Here is a 19,129-nt window from a genome sequence, read left to right as displayed (position 1 = left end):
ATGAGAATTACACAAGAATACATGTGACTACAGTGATGGGAAATCTGGAACGATAAGGCCTGCAGTGTGAATACTCGGGCTGTCCTTGTTTTAGATCAATATATGGTTACGTGTGTGCATATATTTAAGTCTGAGTAAGTCCACGTGGCGAAGATGGTGCATTAACTACAGCTCTCGGCCTCGAAGTAGCCAAACACTCTGCTCTGATTTGTCTGTAAAATCAACACCACATAATAATGAATGTGGTGGTTGGACAGAATAGAAACATGGCTCTCTGCTTTTACCTTTTTTCACATTTAAAGATCTATATCATGATATTGATTTCATCGAGTCTGTCTACTTTGTAATCATGGACATTTTCCAAATTCTGGCAACAAAGGAATTGTAATACTGGTTTATTATACCTAATCTGACACACTTTATTACATAAATATGTCAAAAGAAAGAATTAACTAATTTACAAGCAAAATCAGTTTTTAATTCATGTCATCATAAAATTATTACCATCACGGTCAAACTAATGAGCTGTTAATAATATAATTACATCAGGATTTATATAAACTCCAATTTTTTTTATTAATGAACTCATTCACTGCCAGGCATTTTCAGACCCTCTTTTACCCTAACGTTTGAAAAAAAAAATGAAAAATATAAATGAGTCCCTGGGATTGAATGGCTGGACTGTGAAAAGACAATTCATCAATGGCAGTAAATGATATAAATAAGTGGTTTAGTAGGCCAGGTATTTAAACAATCTCTGGAGATTGTGTGATACCTACACCACATTTAACAGTGTATTTTGAAGGCAGGGTGTTCGTCTAGCTCTTTCCAATATGATTAGAATATTGCAAGAACACAATATCTATGTTATGTTAAATTTCATGTTGAATATTTTGAATGAATGTCTCCCTGTAGATGCCACGCCAATAGAGTTGTAAAGTCATGCTTCCACTAAGCCTATCGGCTTCTCAGTGTGGTTCAGAACAGAAACCCAGATTAGAGTTGCAATTCAACTATGCCGTTTGTAAATGGGTTGGTAATAGCTGTGATACGTAAATGACGGAATTTTAAGCACCGTGACCCACCAATGAATTTGATGCAAATAAAGATCAATACAAGACAAAAACAATTGTTTTTGCACCGTCTCTCTGATGATTGACTGATATTTGCCATCAAAAATATTGTGCCGAAGTTTGGATCCAAGCAGCAGAGTGCCATAAAAATGATCAGTATAGCCTTCACAACTTTAGACATCAGTAGACAATGGAAGCGCAATTTTTCAAACTGAGCCATAACGTAGAGCTTGTTGGAAACAGGGCTTAACAGTCCCAGTGGCAGTGAATGTTCTAACATGGGTCGGTTATAATCTCAAACAGGACACCGGAAGTGGGGCCCTCCAAATATACATTCTCCACCCAGTCTCAGATGGAGAGGGTGACTGGAGGGTAAATGGTTGGGGTAGTAAAGAGAGACCTGAGGGGCTGCGTTCCAAACGACCGAGCGTTACCTCTCTGGCCTTTTGTGCTGCCAACTCAGCATGCCGCTGTCTTTCCAGCTCCTCCAGCAGCTGTCGCTCCATGATGCGCTTTGCCTCCTCAACGCGACGCAACACCTCCCGCTCAATCTCGTCCTTTCGCTTCTCGAGCTCCTCTTCCACCCGCTTGGCCACCAACTCCTCCACTCGCCGAGCTGTCTCCTCTTCTATAAGCTTTTCTTCAATCTCCTGCTGGCGACTAGTGGACAAAGAAGTTCTGGTGAAAATTACTGATTGATGACTAGAGGAAATGCTACAATTTATCCCAGAGGAAATCATGTGAATAGAAATAACACATCCCAAGGTCACAATTTGGCCACCATAGTCTTTATCTGCCAGGCAAGCATAAGCAGAGCGTAACTGAAGCGACATAAAAGCAATAAAAATAATGACAAAAGTGCAATACGCAAGTGATCCATATTTTCACAGTTTTAAGAAGTAGGGCTGCACCTAATGATTATTTTTCATAATAATTATATAAGTAAAATATTTCTGCGACATCCTTCAAGGGGGCGGCATGGCTCAGTGGTCGTTTCATAACCCAGAGGTGGTGGGTTCGATCCCTGGCCATTGTGACCATGCTGAAGTATCCTTGAGCAAAATACTGAACCCCCAGTTGCTCTTGATGCTGCGTCATCAGTAGGTAGATGAGGTACAGTGTGAAGCGCTTTGAGTACCAAAGAAGAAAAGCGCTATACAAGTGACAGCCCATATAACATTTACCGAACGGTCATGACAACGTCAGGTGTATATTCTGGTGCATTTCATTGGCTAAGAGACCAAGAATTGTATTAAAAAAATAAAATGTTGTAAATCCTCTCGCAGCTATAAGGGTAGAAAGATACAACAGCGGTGCCGGCTTTAGTGGTAGAAACTTGGTTATGCGCTCTCTGCCTTAATGGGTACAACAACTTTGTATATCGTAGGCGTCGGGTCAAAACCTCCTAAGTTACATTTTGGTAAATTTACTATATTTTGCAAATATTTCTATTGGTCAGTCCACACGCGTGGGTGTTATTTTTACACATTACTGACCAATCTAAAGTGTTGAAAATGGCTTGCTCTCTTTCGCGATACAATGCAAATGGTTAAACAAACTTGACATTTTTGGGTTCTCCTGAAAAGTGACTAATTTGGAGGTACAAGGTTTTGACCCGATGCCAGCGATATATATTATACAGCAGGGGTGCCCACACTTTTTCAGCCTGAGAGCTACTTATGACATGACCGAGTCAAAATGATCTACCACCTACTAAAAATGCAAAACACATTATTTCTAAATATATTGAGAATTATTCTTATATGTGCCGTATATGCTGGTGTACCTTGCATGACTGCATCAACCTATATAGCACAATACAAGAACAAAAAATGTTTTGTAATTAGCCTTACTCTGATGACTTGCACTGAATGGAATAAGACAGGGACGCATATGACACATTTGACAGTAGCTGGTGATAGCCAGCCTCAAGCAGATTTGCAGCAACAACAATCCGCTCATTCGCTCCATTCGGCGCGCATAAAACAAGTCAACTTTTTTGCACACAATGCTAATGCTATCAATATTGCTGTCTTGGTAAAGTTCAAGAACTGTATAATTTTTTTTTTTAAAAGCCGCCTAGTGAACGGGGTGCTGTGTGGCCGTGTGTGATGTAGTATGCCCGAAGCTGATTGGCTCGACCGGTTGATCGCGACTGACGTAATGGGCACCACTGCTCTACAGTCTAGCCTCGCCAATTCAAAAATGCATTGAAAAAATAATTTAAACCCCAAAATTATTATTTTTTAAAAATTGCTGTATAAACACATATCCTTCGCTGACAATGAAAAAAAAAATGCATGATCATCGCCAGTTTTAGAGGTGGCCTGGGCTTTTGCTTAAACTTTTGCTATCTTGGTTCAACAGTTGTAAACAAGTCCATGCACTTACTTACCAGCTACGCCAAGCAGCCTACGCCTGCTCCTTTTTAGCTCATATTTGAAGCTGGCTGTGTTGTGTAGAGACCCCAATGAGTATTTTTGTCCTACACTGTTTATTCACTTTTTACGTCACATGCATGTGCCGTGTATGTCACCAAGTAGCACATTCTTGAAGCCATTTGGCGCTGGTGCTGCTTGTTCAACAACACACCTGTCTGCTTGTTTCATCTGAGATTGGCTGAATGTACGTGGCCAGAAGTTGACATAACTTGCGCGGAGTAATGACAGCCATTTTGAATTAAAGAGATGTTAAAATTAAATAACACACATGCTGTAGCTAGTGCTTTTTTAAACGTAAATAAAATGGTTTTCTGACTCTTTTTTGCTAGTCAATTAATCACTAACAATAGTCGCGATTAGTCGACTAATCGGATAATATATAAATCGCAGAAAATTGCAGCAGCAAGCTGCTGCTCTCATAATAACCATCAATCACTTACAGCTTGAATTCTTTATGTACAAGCTAATCGTAAAGACAATTAAGATACTAGTACATTCAACTTGTATTAAACTTTGCAATTTAAGCCATCATTTGTGACATGTTTATAAATGAGGAGCAACTTAAATTGATGGCGATACTCTGGCCTTAAAATTTTTAGCTGTAATTCTTTAGTGCATTTTAAAATGGAACCAAAACTATACATTATGCAGAGTTGCATTAATACAGAGAAATGATCTATAAATACAAAAAGAAATACTTGTATACATATTTCACTCTTCTTGGGCACCAGGACTTTTTTAACATAGAATGTAGTGAAATCAGGGGCTAAATTGGGAAATTGCACAGAAAACTAAAATAAACATAAAAATGAACCTTGTATTGGTTTTTGATTTCGTCTTTCCAGTGTTTCCCACGCCATGTTAATACTTGGGCGCGCCACCCAAGAAGTGTAAGAGAATTGAATAAAAATAGTAAAAAAAAAAATAAAAAAATAAAAAAAATAAAATCCCCCTCCAAAAGAAAACAAAAAACCAAAATGCGTCGCGACCGTAGATACCGCATGTAACGTTAATTCGCCGCCACCATTAGTGGCATGCTCCTGTGGGCAGGTCCAGTGCCAAACTGGTTTTAAAAAAAAAGGGGTGTCCTACTGTCACAACCACTGTTCGTGGCTGCTTGAATGCTAAGCTATCTTGCCCTGAAGCTGCGCGTTTTTTATTTATACTATGTAAGTCCGTGCAAAGCAACAACGAGCTGCATGCTGTGCATTATCTCCTCCGATGTGACAAATAAACAACCCGACTAACAAGTAGCGTTTTCACCGCGGAGGTGAACGAGTGATTGCTAAGTGTCCTAATCGCTAAAGTGAAATGCAGAGTCGAGAATTGCAAAATAAGTGCTCAGGTGTACAGTAGACTTTTTACTGAAGCCTGACTAGAACCGTGTAAGGGTGGAGATCCAGCAGTTATGAACAGAAATGTTGTGTTACAACCAACACGTATCGAGACAAAAAATAAGACGAGGGCTACACAAGCAATTTAGCACACGTTCTAACACCGGCCGGAACTCGCCAACGGCATAAATAACCCAATCACAAATATTCTCATTGTGATTTTTACACTCACCATTACTGGTACGTCCAAAAGATTCAAATAATACCATCATATGCATTTCAAGCCATACAGCTAAGCCCCCAGTCTCTGTTTGAAGCAGTTAAGTCTCGAGTCTTAAGCAAAAATATGGGGAAAATACAAGGAACATGTACAATTACCACAAAATGTAAAACATTTTGGAGTTAACAAATGAGTACCAATTTTTACTCAGAAAATTCACTAGAATGCACGATATGAAGTGTAAAATAAAAAAACAACAAAAATGTTGCCCCCCGAAAATCCCCACTGAACATACGCAGCCCCCCCTCCCTTCCGCCGGCGTCCACCCGCCCAAGTAGATTTCAAATCTGTGGGAAACACTGCTTACTTTAACCTTTATCCAAATGGTTTTGTTTTTCTTCACTAGTATGCATAATTTCAAAGTAGTACATTGATCTATAATAGGGGTCGCCAACTCCGGTCCTCGAGGGCACCTGTCCTGCAGGTTTTCCATCTCTCCCTGCTGTAACACACCTGTTAAAATGATCAGGATCGTTATCAGCCTTCTCAAGAGCTTGCTGATGACCTGATGATCACTTTAACATTTGTGTTGCAACAGGGACAGATGGAAAAGCTGCAGGACAGGTGCCCTCGAGGACCGGAGTTGGTGACCCCTGATCTACACAATCAAAATGTGGTATGCACCTGGAAAAAAAAAGGAACAACTTTTTTTATAAAATACAATACGATACAATTTTATTTATATAGCGCATTTCACAATTGCAGTATAACGTAGTATATTGCAACAAACTTAATTATGGGTGTTGTTGTTATGTGATGTCGATGAGTGGCAAACATGTCATTTTGTGTTGAGTACTGATATTTCCCAGTTCATGAATGCATCACTCCGTTCTTGCGAGAGAGAGCGAGCGAGCAAGCAAGCTCTTCCTGCTTCAATGTCCACCGTGGACATAAACGCACACTGCTTTGGTTGTTAATAAACATGAGTTCACTGACTAACGGCTGCTAGATCCATAGTAGATTCTACGATATGATAGCATTCCAAATAGGACATTGTGTTACAAGTAGAGGAGTTCTTGTCTTTGACATGCTAGCAGTAGTTAGCCTTATCCGACACCGGCATCGCACTCAAGGTAAAATCAAGCAAGTAAAATATGAATGGACTACGGCAATAATGAGTCCGCTAAAAAGATAAAGTAGTCCTAAGACGGTTGGTCAATGATGATGTATCCACTGCTAGAGAGTATTCGTTCACTTACATTGGATGAACATTGAATGAAGGCTAATATATGTGTCAACAACTGCTTTGGGGTAGACCTAATGCACTGATGGAGGACAAACTGCACATTACACTACATAGCGATGTACAAAAAACAGTTAACTGTTATTTAAAGAAAAGGTTTAAAACAAAATCAATAATTAATAATAGTGACTGATATGAAATACTTAGATTGTGACAGTTTTTCAAACATTTCTCAGCCCTTCTAAGCACATCTTTAAAATTGAGTTTATTTAATCTTTATATCGACCAGTTTATTTCACTCTTTCATACTTACATTGACCTCTTATTAAAGGTTAAGTATTATGTTCAAATAAAATAACCTAAATGTATTTTTCTTCGGGTCATTGTTTTCAATAGTTGAAAAAAAATTCAATATATTTCGATATAGACCAATATGAAACACTTATATCGTGATCTACTTTTTAGTCATATCGCCCAGCCCTACTTTATCCTATTAAGTGCCTGGACCAACAGCTCCCCAAAACCTAAGTCTGTCTTTACCCTTGAAAACCTGAATTTTCCCCAGAAATTCAACACCTATAAAATAATTCATATCTCAGCCCCTGTAGCAGATAGAAACATCATTCCAAAATAATCTTAAAGCTTAGTCATGTGGCATTCACGCAGGCCCGAGTTTATTCATCTTTACTGTTTAAATCGAAGATGTAAAAACAAAGTGTCAGTGCAACAGAAGCACTATTTTTAATTCTAAAAATGTAGTGGTAATTACCATCCTCTATTCTGTTACAAAGATGTTGATAATGTCATTATCTACAAACATATATCTTAACCATATACAGTGGTACCTCTACTTACGGACATCTCTTCATACGAAATTTTCAAGTTACAAAACGCCTCAACAGGAAAATATTGCCTCTAGTTACGAAAGAAATTTCAGGATACGAAAGGTAAAAGTATGGGGTGATACTCGCAGTATGGGCTGTTACTCGCAGCTCCGGAATTTCCTGAACCCAACATACTCGTAGCTGCTCTGCCACTGGCTAGCCTAGCATCTTCCTGGCATCCCATTGGCTAAGAGGGACATCTTCCTTATGTCTCTATGTGTGTGGATAGATAGGTAAATAGATAGATAGATAGATGCAGCGTCCTAGTCATTCCCCTCGGGCCATGAGGTTTTCCGATAGTTTTACGTGAATTAGAAACACGGAAAAGAAAAAAAAGGAAAAATCGGTTTTTTTGTCAATACAAACAAAGCAAGAGATAATGGAAAAGTATGAAAGGGGGATGCGTTTGTTTGATCTCGCCAAAGAAGATGACCGTAATGTGTCGACAGTCGCCACGTTATTAAATCAGTTGTTTACAAAATGCCAGGCAAAACCACTTCTGAGAGAGAACATGAACCAAAGAGGGCAAAAAGAGACGAGGACAGCAATTAAAAGGTAAACGACCATCAATTTTATTCCTTACTCTAATCTTTTTTTTTTTTTTTACATTATGCACAACTCTAATTTATTGTGCAATAATCTAATTGTAACATGTATTTGTTAAATGTTTTCATGCATCTTTATGCTTTATAAAACATTTATGTCTGAATATTGGGGGGCTTGGAACGGATTAGGGCATTTACATGGAAAACGCGTCTCTACTTACAAAATTTCCTACTTAAGAAATTTCTTCCAGAACCAATTAATTTTGTAAGTAGAGGTACCACTGTATCACATTAGACTGGTTCTACTGGTTCAAAGTCCACAAGCGCGTCATCTATATCACTGCCGGTACTCATTTCAGAGCTCCCGCGATCGACGGCATTGTTTGTTTTCTCTTTTCTTCTTCTCTATCAAATGTTTTATCGAAGGCATTTTCTATTGATATCGAACACGTGTCAATCGCGATACATATTGATATCGAATTATCGGCCCAGCCCTAGGAAGTAGTAGGTTTGACTGGGTCATATGTCCGTTTGTCTATTGTTAACCCATTAAGGCCGGGAGTGCACAACCGCGTTTTAACCACTAGAGCCAGGAGCACTGTTGCGTCTTTCAACTCTTAAAGCCAGCAGAGTGTATATGTCATTTTCTTTTCTTTCTTTTTTTTTTTTTAAATCCAATTCTTGGTCTCTTAACTAATGTAATGCGTCAGAATATACACGTGACGGTGTCGTAAGCCCGCGCAAGATGTTCAGGAATTTTTTTTAGTCATAATGGCGACTATTAAGGGTTATTTGTAAAATTATTGTGATGGTTAACAACTATTTGCCACTGTTCTTTACCACATTTTTTTTGGTAACAGTATCTAGAGCGAAGAATGCTTGTGAATACTATGCACGAATGGGTTTAAGTATATTGTTCACATGGTCTCTTGCTTTGGCGAATCAAAAAGAATTGGCAACACTTCTTACGACTGTTTACAAGTGCTTGCGGCTGTTAGGCAAACTGATTCGTTGAAATGAACAAGTTCAAAATTTCCTTGCGACAAGAAACACGGTTCGCAAACATGACTGCAACCTTTTACGAACCCCGATACATCCCAAATTCGCTGCTCAGCTAGATATGGGCCAAATGCTTGAAGCAGTTGCAATCCAACAACACACTGCTCGACTCATTAAACCATTCTGATGAAACAAATAATTCATATCCCGGATAAAATGGAATTATCACCGATCCGATTAATCAAACATTGAAAAACATTACCGAAATAAGGTTTAAATTTGACAGCTTTGTGTAGTTCACCCCATGTAGTTGAGGCCTTGTCTAGTCTTGTCTGTGCTAAAGCCTAGCGTTGTCAAAAGCACAAAGCTAACTTAGCATGTCAGCTTAGCTAGTCGCAGGTAAAGTGACGACCTACTGTTTATTAAATGTCTTGCACAATATACTCACATTTTTCTTTGCCGTTCCATCTCAGCTTTCCTTTCCTCCTCCTCCTTCCTCTGCTTTTCGTCTAAGGCATTCCTCTTGCTCAGTGTCCTTCCGAAAATGTCGATGCGCTCCGGCGGGGATGGCGCTCTGTCCCTTCGAGATGAGGTTGTGGCAGAACGGGAACGCGAACGAGAATCTCTGCGCCTGTTCCTCTTCGATTCTCTTGACTTGGAGCGCTTCTTTGACCTGTCTCTGGATCGTGACCGACTCCTTTTCTTGCTGTGCTTGCTGCTTTTGGAGTGTTTAGACCGGGATGAACTTCGGCTTCGAGAGCGGCCCATGTTAAGCACTCCACTCGTCGATCGCTGACCAAGACGTACGACTTGTTGTTGTGTACCTAACGCCCTTTCTTTACTTATTGTTGCTTACAATTAACAATCGTGCCCACTAGAACAGTTGTGATTTAATAGAAATGATCATTCGAAAGCTGTTGTTTGCAGCTTGCTAACTTGTATCAAGCAAAGATGGCGATTTGACGAGTACTATTTTCCCACAATGCACAGCGGCGTTCGTTTTAATTCGGCGTTCTTCGGGACTTCTTAACCAATGAACTGCCATTGTCTCGCCAGTGATTCTGAACCAGGGATGTAACGTTGCTGGAAGAGAGGCTGGCACTTAATTTGCAACCGCGTCAGCTACATTCATATCTATTGGGACATATTGGCCAATGAACCTACTGTTGTTAGCTCAAAATCTGTTTTTATACTCATTTCTGACTCTTATGCTGCTATGTTGTTGGACTGATATGCTGAATTCCATGAAAGTTGGAAATTGAAATGTTCCAAGATTCAACCACGGACTTTCTACATGAGACATATAATACTGCATTCGAAGAAGGTGGGAACTTTTTCCACTAGGAAAGGTGCACTAGAACAGTGTTTTTCAAACTTTTTTGAGTCAAGGCACATTTTTTCCATTGAAAAAATCCCGCGGCGCACCACCAGCTGAAATTGTGAAAAAAAGCTTATTTTAACAATATTAGTGTTATGTTGTTTGTATAAGCATTTTTTTTAACATTAAATGACGTAATATTATAACGTCTTGAACAGGAATTAAATGACGTTATATTATAACGTCTTGAACAGGAATTAAACACAAAGAAAAAAGTATTTCATAATGTTTCATATTGATACTTACTCAGTGTGAAACATGGGCCTGTTTGGATAAACATGCGTCACTAATTCGCTTGTCTCTAAACAAAGACAATTAGCTACCTGCTACTGCTGCTGCTGCTACCTACTGGTATGGTAGAGTACTAGAATGTAGTATAGCACTGTGTGCATGTCCAACGTCGCAGCACCTCGATCGCGCTGCATGGTTCCTGCTGTTACCTCTACAAGTCGGCTTTCCTCCCATCCTTTCCTCGTCACACTAGCAAATTGATTGGCTCGAGTTCTACTACATCGCCACAACTCGAGAAAGGCATGAGAAATGTTTGTGCCTCAAGAACGTAAGTGGTGCAAGCTCCAGCGTTAGCGGTTAGCAGAGCTAGCCACGCCAGCGCACCATTGGCTAGCAAGCTAACCAGCCTAGCCGGTTAGCTCGCTAACTGCAACAAACAAACTACCCATATCCCATTCCAAATCATCGGCATAGTAGTACTATTACTAACATCGACAGACTCTATCCGTACCACATTCCACCCATGCCTCCTGTCACCTCTCCGTCCGGCTGCGCCTGCCTCGTTGAGGGGATCTCTGAGCTTGAGCAGAGAATCTCCACACTCCACTACATCCGGACCCAGCTGCTGCAGTCGGCTCTGTTGAAGCATCCCGCCGACACTCAGAAATGACCAAAACACATTTCATCAAACATTTTCAACTTCTTAACTCCACCGGAAATTCCAGCTTCATCAGTGGCCCGCTCTCTCCGCACTGAAGCATTTTTAGCCGCACCCTCAGCCTGCACACCTGGCTAAAAAACACTCTGCACAATGTGGGATTCATTGACAATTTTAATTTATTTTGGGGCCGTCCATCCCTCTTAAAGGCGGACGGTTTTCACCCCAACAAACTGAGCAGCAGCATACTGGCAGCAAACATCCAGCACATTGTTCATCATTCCACATGACTATCTTCAAGTCACACACCTGTAACTCCCTGCTCCTCCACTCCATCTCCACACAGTACTTCCGCCTGCCGGACCCCCCCCCCCCCCCCCCCGCAAGCTGCCACTGTCCCCTCCTGCTACTATCTACCCCATTCAACCCATCATCACAGTCAGATCATTCCGACCCTACAATAATGAGAGAAAACATTGTGAAATACCAAACCAAAATCTTCGCCGACTCCCCGTACCTCATTGCCCCCCGTACACCAGAATATCCTCAAACTGTCGGTCTTTAACACTCAACAATAAAACTCTCATCTTACATGAATTCATAACCGACAACAACCTAGACTTCCTCTTCATCACAGAAACTTGGCACAACCCACTGGACTACTTTTCACTCAAACAACCCAACCCCCTTCTTTCACCTCAGGAACATTTCTCGTCTCCGCCCCTCATTTTCCTTCACTGACGCTCAGACCCTTATCCATGCCTTCATCACCTCCCGCCTTGACTATTGTAAAAGCATCCTCTACGGCACAAGCTCCAAACTCCTCCATAAATTACAATACATCCAGAATGCTGCCGCCCGCCTTCTCACTCACACCCGTTTCCGTGATCATATCACTCCCATCCTCAAAAACCTCCACTGGATCCCCGTTCCCCACCGCATCCAATTTAAACTCCTCCTACTCACCTACAAAGCCCTTCACAACCAGGCCCCCTTCTACCTCTCCGATTTTCTCCACTCATACACTCCTTCCCGCACCCTCCGCTCCTCAAATGCGAACTTCCTTGCCATCCCCCCGACCAAGTACAAAACCTGGGGGGACCGAGCCTTCTCTGTTGCCGCCCCCACCCTCTGGAACTCCCTTCCACAACACATTCGTAACTGCGCAGACCTCACATCCTTCAAAACACTCCTCAAGACTCACCTATTCCACCATGCTTTTTAACATCACTTAATCTTTGCTATTTTTTTCTTCTGTTGGTTTTAACTGTTTCTGTTTTAATGGCAGGTTTTATTTTGTTGTTGTTCTTGTTCTTGTTGTTAAGCGTCTTTGAGTGATATGAAAAGTGCTATACAAATAAAATTTATTATTATTATTAATGTAGTAACTACATGATTACGCTGCCAGGCGCTAGACCGCACAGGCAGACAAATTAGATAATTTCCCACAGCACACCTGACAATATCACACTGGTGTGCCGCGGCACAGAGTTTGAAAAACACAGCACTAGACGGCCCCTTTGAACCGGGAGGTCAGAGTACAGAAGTCGCTAAAAAAAAAAAAAAAAAAAGAAAAGGATCCAGATTTCAATGTTGCGTCACTTGACAATGGAGACCCCATGGAGAAACACAGAATGGCAAAACCTAATGTACAAGGTTATAAACATATATTTACCTTTATTTATTTATTACAAAAATTTAGTTATTCAAAACAACTTCACGTAACACAACGTGATTTGTTGTACTGACTGCCTGATGATATGCCATTGTCTCTCTTCATGAAGTTATTTGGTGAAATGAATTAAATGCTTTGAAGATACGATATTCCTATATTTATTTAAAGGGATGGTTCGGTCCTGATGGCTATGTTTTCACTAACTAAGTTCATTTTATATTTTTGATAAGGAAAATGAAAAGAGTTGTCATTTTCTATTTTATCAAAAAATGTGGGAGAGATTAGGAAATAAGTGACTCCATGAATAACGCCTCTTTTTAATGAGGAAAATGGCCGCGCCCTCTACCGTTCTATCCATGTTCGGTCGGAGTCGGATTACAAACTCTCCATTGGAAGTCATTGTACTTTCATTGCTTATAACGTCCCAAAACGGTTTACATTCGCCTGGAATGCGTTGAGGTCGCATCTGGTTAAGGACGACTAGGATAAATCTGACTTCCCACCTTCCTGTGGCCTCTTTGGAAAGTCCATCCTTCCATCCATTATCTATACCGCTTCTCCTCACAAGGGTCGCGGGGCGTGCTGGAGCCAACCCCATCTGTCTTCGGGCAGTAGGCGGGGGACACCCTGAATTGGTTGCCAGCCAATTGCAGGGCACACGGAGACAAACATCCGCACTCACAATCACACCTAAGGGCAATTTAGAGAGTCCAATCAACTTACCATGCGTGTTTTTGGAATGTGGGAGGAAACCGGAGTACCCGGAGAAAACCCACGCAGGCACGGGGAGAACATGCAAACTCCACACAGGGAGGCCGGGGCCGGGATCGAACCCACGACCTCCAAACTGTGAGGCGGACGTGCTAACCAGTCGATCACCGTGCCGCCTCTTTGGAAAGTCAAATCTCAAAACTTTTATACCACCTTTCCTTCACCTTTGTTAGATTACATCATCAGGTCAAGGAGAGATGAGGTCCTTCCTTTCCATCATAGGAAAGGACAGCACTGTTTCAAATTAAATTGACTCCACTTTTTTACCTCATGTCATCACGTCAAGTCTTTTGCTTGCGGAATTTACATGCAAAATATCTTATTAATAAAATGCAAAAGATACAATTTTGTGAAGGATCCTGGATGATGTTTTTCATTGATTTTGGAATTGCCGATAAATAATTTTAATTATTAATAATTTTATTTCTGTTTGTGTGGAACCACACTTTTCCTTTTGCTTTGATTATATATTTATTGGCCTCATTGACTATTGACAAAAAGAAAACGTATGATTACGGTAGTATTTTTTTAACATTATTTTTCAAAGTCGATCATGAAACTCCAGCGTCTTTGCATAGTCTGTCTACGTCGGTGTCCTGTTGCTTTAAATGTTGCTGCCGTAAAGAATTGTGGGTAAGGGTAATAATATCCTTTCGTAAAGGTTGGTCAGGAGTAACCCATGCTAAAGGGTCATTAAAGGTTGCATCCAAACAGCTTTCCTAAGCATTTATAGAATTCGAACGATCCTATTTCCGGGTCATCTCACTCGGATAGGATAGGAAAGGAAATACATTTCCTAAGCAAAAACGAGAATTCAAAGCGATCCCTGGCATTATACCAGCCACCGGAAGTGATGCACTTTGTGTTTGACAATAATAGCAACGTAGTCCTTTAGGCAATGGCGTAAATTAAGTAGGGTTGGTAGGTTTTGGACAGAGCTGGGAACTTGACGTTTTTTTGCCGGTCGGTCCTCCATCCGCGACCTGGATACCCTTACGTCCCTCTGTCCTTAATGATAAAAATTATTGGCTCCCGACCTCGTCCTTTTAAAGAGCTTACGTCCTTGCATTGTGCCTGGGCTCTTATGGCCAAAAGCAGTATGCTCAATGTGCATGGTTGTAGTCCACACCAACACGTGTTTGGAAACAGTCTCAGTCTTCCTTCTGTTTTGGTTGATAAACTATCTCCTCTAAAGAGTACTAATATCAGAGCTGGGCATTCCGTCCCGGGGGCGGAACGGTCCGTCCCTTGATCCCGGACAGACACCCATTTTGGGATGGAGAATGGGGGATGACAAGTTTTAAAAAAGGGACGGACTAAGCAAGGGCGGAGGTGCATTTTAGTTCGGTCCACTAATCGTCCCTCATGCATGTGATTAAGGTTGGGCACCGAGAACCGGGAATCGAGTGGAACCGCCGGGTTCATCATTCCGGTTCTCCCGGAACGGTTCAGATTTTAGAATGTCGGTGCTAAGTTTCAATTCCTAGTTAGCCGTGTGGAAGAGCTACAAACAAAGTACGACTGATCAAAAAAAAAAAAAAAAAAAAAAAAAAAGTGTGTGTGCGCACGACGCGCTGCGTCGCATTAGCACAGAAGCTCGCCCCCACTCGAGCTGCCGTGGTCCTCTCGGTCAAACCCTCCGCTCGCTTCGTACCGGCTAGCAAGCGGCGGTGACTCGGGGTGTGCGCCCGACCCTTCCCACGGATCGCCACAGCAGCTGGGACAAAGCTGCGTACCAATAGCACTTTAGCTTGCCCCCACTCGCGCTCAGCTCCTCAGCTCGCTTCGTCCCGGCCGGCAAGCGTGGGCAGCGGTGGCGACTCTGGGCGGGCCCTTCCCACAGATCACCACAGCTGCGGCGGCCGCTGGGACACCGCGGTGGCAGCAGTCGCCCTTCACGGGGTCGGTCATCCTGCCCGGGCCGGCCCAGCTGGCTCATTCGGCCGACGCCTAGCCATAGAACTGACGCGATGCAGATTATTACCCAAAAGTCAGAATCAGCTAAGTACGTCTAATGGCAACATTGAGCCAACAAGTTCAACACACAAATGCACATATCCACTAATATATAGTTTATAATAGCATACGCAGCTGCAGCATATCCATAAATACTGTACATACAGATACATCATATAAAGGCTGCTTAGATTAGATAGACTTTACTTGCTTGCCCTTAAAAAATGCAGTGTTGTGTTTGTCATATATATTTTCTTTCCAAAGAAAGACAAGGTTAGCCAATCAATTTGTGTTCAGTAGCATGTTTTCAGTAACAGATGCATTATTGTATTGTCTTGAACTTCTCAAAAATAAAGCTCTTTTGAAAAATAATACTAAAAAATAATACAAAAAATATATATCAAAATAAATATACTGTTTAAAAACAGCCCTTTGACCAAATTTCGTCCAAATTCAAACGATGCCCAACCCTACGTGTGATGTGGTTGCGAGGTGGCCAAAGTTCATCTCAACCTACTTGGCGAAATGGGCAAATGACAAAAATTGCCTCCGAACACTTCAAACGCACCACTAGTTACCCAACTGCGCAGGAGATTTTTCCCGTCCGCAGCATTGACATATAAACAATGACCACTGTTAAATAAATCAGTTACATTACAACTTTCGACTCAATCACTTCGTCCCCTTACACACATACGTGTGCTGGCAAGCGGTTCGTCAAACCATTAACCCAGAAGTGGGTGCCCATAAGGTAAGCGAATTTTAATGGTACTGTCAATTAGCCGGCTAATGAGATTCATACAAACCTCTGCTGTTAGCAACCCTCCCGCGGCGTCATGCACGAATGATTTTTTTTTTGTGGTGGGTGGGGGCGGACGTAAGGACGGAAGCGCTTTAAAAGGATGAGGACGGATGGGGGTCGGAGGACGATAATTTTTATGAATAAGGACGAAGGGACGAGGACAGAAGGTTACCCAGGTCACGGATGGAGGACGGACCGGCAAAAAAGGGTCAAGTGCCCAGCTCTGACTAATATGAGTACAAGGAGTCCTCATTTTACGAACGAGTTCCGTTCCTACACTGGCGATGTAACCTGAATTTCCGCGTAAGCCGGATTTCACTGTTTACAGTCGTAATTTACGTCAAAATACTTTGTATAAAAAACGAAAATACAATAAAATAAAAAGCACAAGATGCTGTACTTAGCATTACTGCTGAGAAGTGGATGGAGAAGGAGGAGAGGAGGGTGAAAAAGGCAAAGATACTGCCGGCGCACGCACACGATAGAGACACTCTGCGCATGCTCATTGCTCAACCGCAAGGAATGCTGGTCTTTTTAGTACAGGAAGTACTTGTATGCCGAAGTGCGTTGTTTGGCGCGAAACCCATCGCAAATACACAAGCAGGTAAACAAGCTCCGAGATGCAGCACAAAAGCACACTTTTGGAGCGAGGAGGAAACCGGCTGCTTTATTCCTGTATTGAGTTACCTGAACATCAAGTGTTTTATTGACAGTTGAAAGTAACAAGCGGACATGACATCCATTTGAGTCATGACGCCGTTTGTCACCGTACACAGTGGGTTATTCAAATGCCGGAGCAACTCTGTCCACTCAGTCATGTAAACGGGATATTCAGAATGTTTCAGAACTCAGAATTTTGAGTTTAACCTGAATATTGACTGTATGTAAACATAGTCACTATAGTGCTGCGGACAAAATGGAGGAGGAGGCATGGGCGTCGTGAAGTCAAAACGTCGTAGGTCGTACGTCGTAATTCGAGGACTGACTGTACTAGAGTAGGGCAACACATAGCAGCATTGCATGCTTTCAGAAAAGCTTTCACAGAGGCGAAATACGTAAGCAGCTAAGACCTACAAATGTGTATTACTAAGCAGATAGTTCAGAATGGAAGGGTCCTGCTGTAGATATAGGTCATTTTTTTTCTGAAATGTTTACATATTACCAGTCAAAAGTCTGGAGACATGTTCTCATTCGAGTGGATGAGAGCAATATTCCGTCTCCTGGACATCATTCCAGGGAGTTTGGAGCTTGTGGCTGATTCCTACTGAACCGTTCCTTTGTCTTCGAGCAGAAACTTAGACTGTATTCGGACGATTGCGCTACGTTGGCCTATGTGATCAACTCGCTTCAGGGAAAAGCAGGGATATGGGCCAATTCCTTGTGGAAGTCAAAGTCAAAGATGTTGCAATCGTTTGCCTCTTTTTCTGTGGAGATGCGTAGTCTTCAATCAGCACTTTGGGTCATTCCATGTAAATACATAAAAATCCCCAGAACCTCCCCAATGCCACCTCTTCAATTTGCCTAATTTATTCTATTAGTGCCTTAAGATGTCACATGAAAGATTTTAAAGTTTGAGCATCCAAGTTTTTGAGTTATGGCCCTTCAAAGTTTGGGTGCCATGTTGACGTTTGGGATCCGGGATGCACGCTGTTTGGCGCTCAACTCACCGGAAATAGATGTTTAGTAATAAAAAAAACATGGCGAAAGCTAAAGTAAGGACGACACCACACTTTTAACGCAAGGTGGAAACCGTCTGCTTAATTCATGCGATGAGTGACATGCATATAATGTGTTTTATTGACGTAAGCAAGTAACATTACATTACGTCTGGCGATGTACGGACGGCAGATTACATTATGCCGTCCGTACATCGCCATGTCAGTCGGGTTATTTGAATGTGGGGGGCAACACTCTCCGCTCAAGCCATGTAAACGGGCTATTCTCAATGACTGAGGAATCAGAATTTTGACCTTAACCCAAATATTGACTGCATGTATATGTAGTCAATGTAATGTGGACTAATGTCAAGTTTAAAACAGTCATGTTTTAGACAATCTGGACTTCAAAACAATGAACAACTAACAATATTAAATGTAAAGGGTAAAAATGACTTTGATTAACAAAAGTAAGATAAATGTTAACTAGCCCGATGTAAATTCAAATTCAGCGTGTGGGCTGAGTTGGTGTGAACATTTGTCATAATATTAATATTAGTTGGGCATTGCTCTACATTTGAATCTAGGTATGTTAGCATTTCCATTTTAATAGTCGATAGTTAATAACTAATTTTGGTATAATTTTATTGAAGCCGATTTTATTTCCCCCTGGTTTTGCGGCACCACAGTGACCTTAACATTTGCCTATATTGCCTATTGGGCAATCCAGCTCTGCCGCTGACCACCTTAACAACAACCTCTCTCCTGAACAGTCTCTTCAGTCTGGTAACATTTCAGCTGCCCGTCCCCTCTGCACCTCTCCAGTCCACTGCCTGAGGTTAAAAAAAATGTGTGGGAGGTCTTACTTACAGGTCCCCTTACTCAGTAGTGTTTTATTCCAAGACCCCTGGGCTATCAACATGACAATGTGACAATAGCAAGCCTTTTCTAAAGGGATCCTGTGTTTGTTGAGTGTTTCCTGCTGAAGAACAACTGCAGGGCAGTATAAGTGCCAATGAATGAAGAGGACCAACTTTGATCATACATGTGACAGCAATGGACTTTTGGATTCACTTGAGCTAGAAGACCTTGATTGTGCTTATTTGGATTTGACAGCGGAGGAATGACACATCTGAGTTGGAAGCAACATTGATTCTTAAGGTGGCATTAAAAAGAAGACCATGCCACAGTACAACAAAAAATGCACGCATGACTGAAATCTTGGGTGATTATAAAGTGCTGACTTCTTTGGAGTCTGTGGAAA

At 41.7% G+C, this 19,129-nt stretch overlaps 1 protein-coding gene across 1 annotated transcript in view; it reads right to left on the bottom strand.

Moving 5' to 3' along the window:
- The window catches only part of LOC147136054 (arginine and glutamate-rich protein 1-B-like), an 18,827-nt gene extending 9,102 nt beyond the window's left edge, over positions 1–9,725 (bottom strand). The window contains exons 1-2 of the mRNA XM_086051710.1: positions 9,188–9,725; positions 1,508–1,733 (exon numbers count right to left, since the gene is read on the bottom strand). Coding sequence (XP_085907836.1) covers positions 1,508–1,733; positions 9,188–9,507 — 546 coding nt within the window. The 5' untranslated portion in view covers positions 9,508–9,725. The remainder of the gene's footprint in view (positions 1–1,507; positions 1,734–9,187) is intronic.
- Between the last annotated feature and the right edge of the window lie 9,404 nt (positions 9,726–19,129).

The sequence above is a fragment of the Filicampus tigris genome, chromosome 14 (assembly GCF_054856515.1).
Source record: "Filicampus tigris isolate MCC_2025a chromosome 14, RoL_Ftig_1.0, whole genome shotgun sequence".
Taxonomy (NCBI): Eukaryota; Metazoa; Chordata; class Actinopteri; order Syngnathiformes; family Syngnathidae; genus Filicampus; species Filicampus tigris.
The sequence above is the reverse complement of the archived record's forward strand: the minus strand, read 5'-3'. Positions and strand labels throughout refer to the sequence as shown.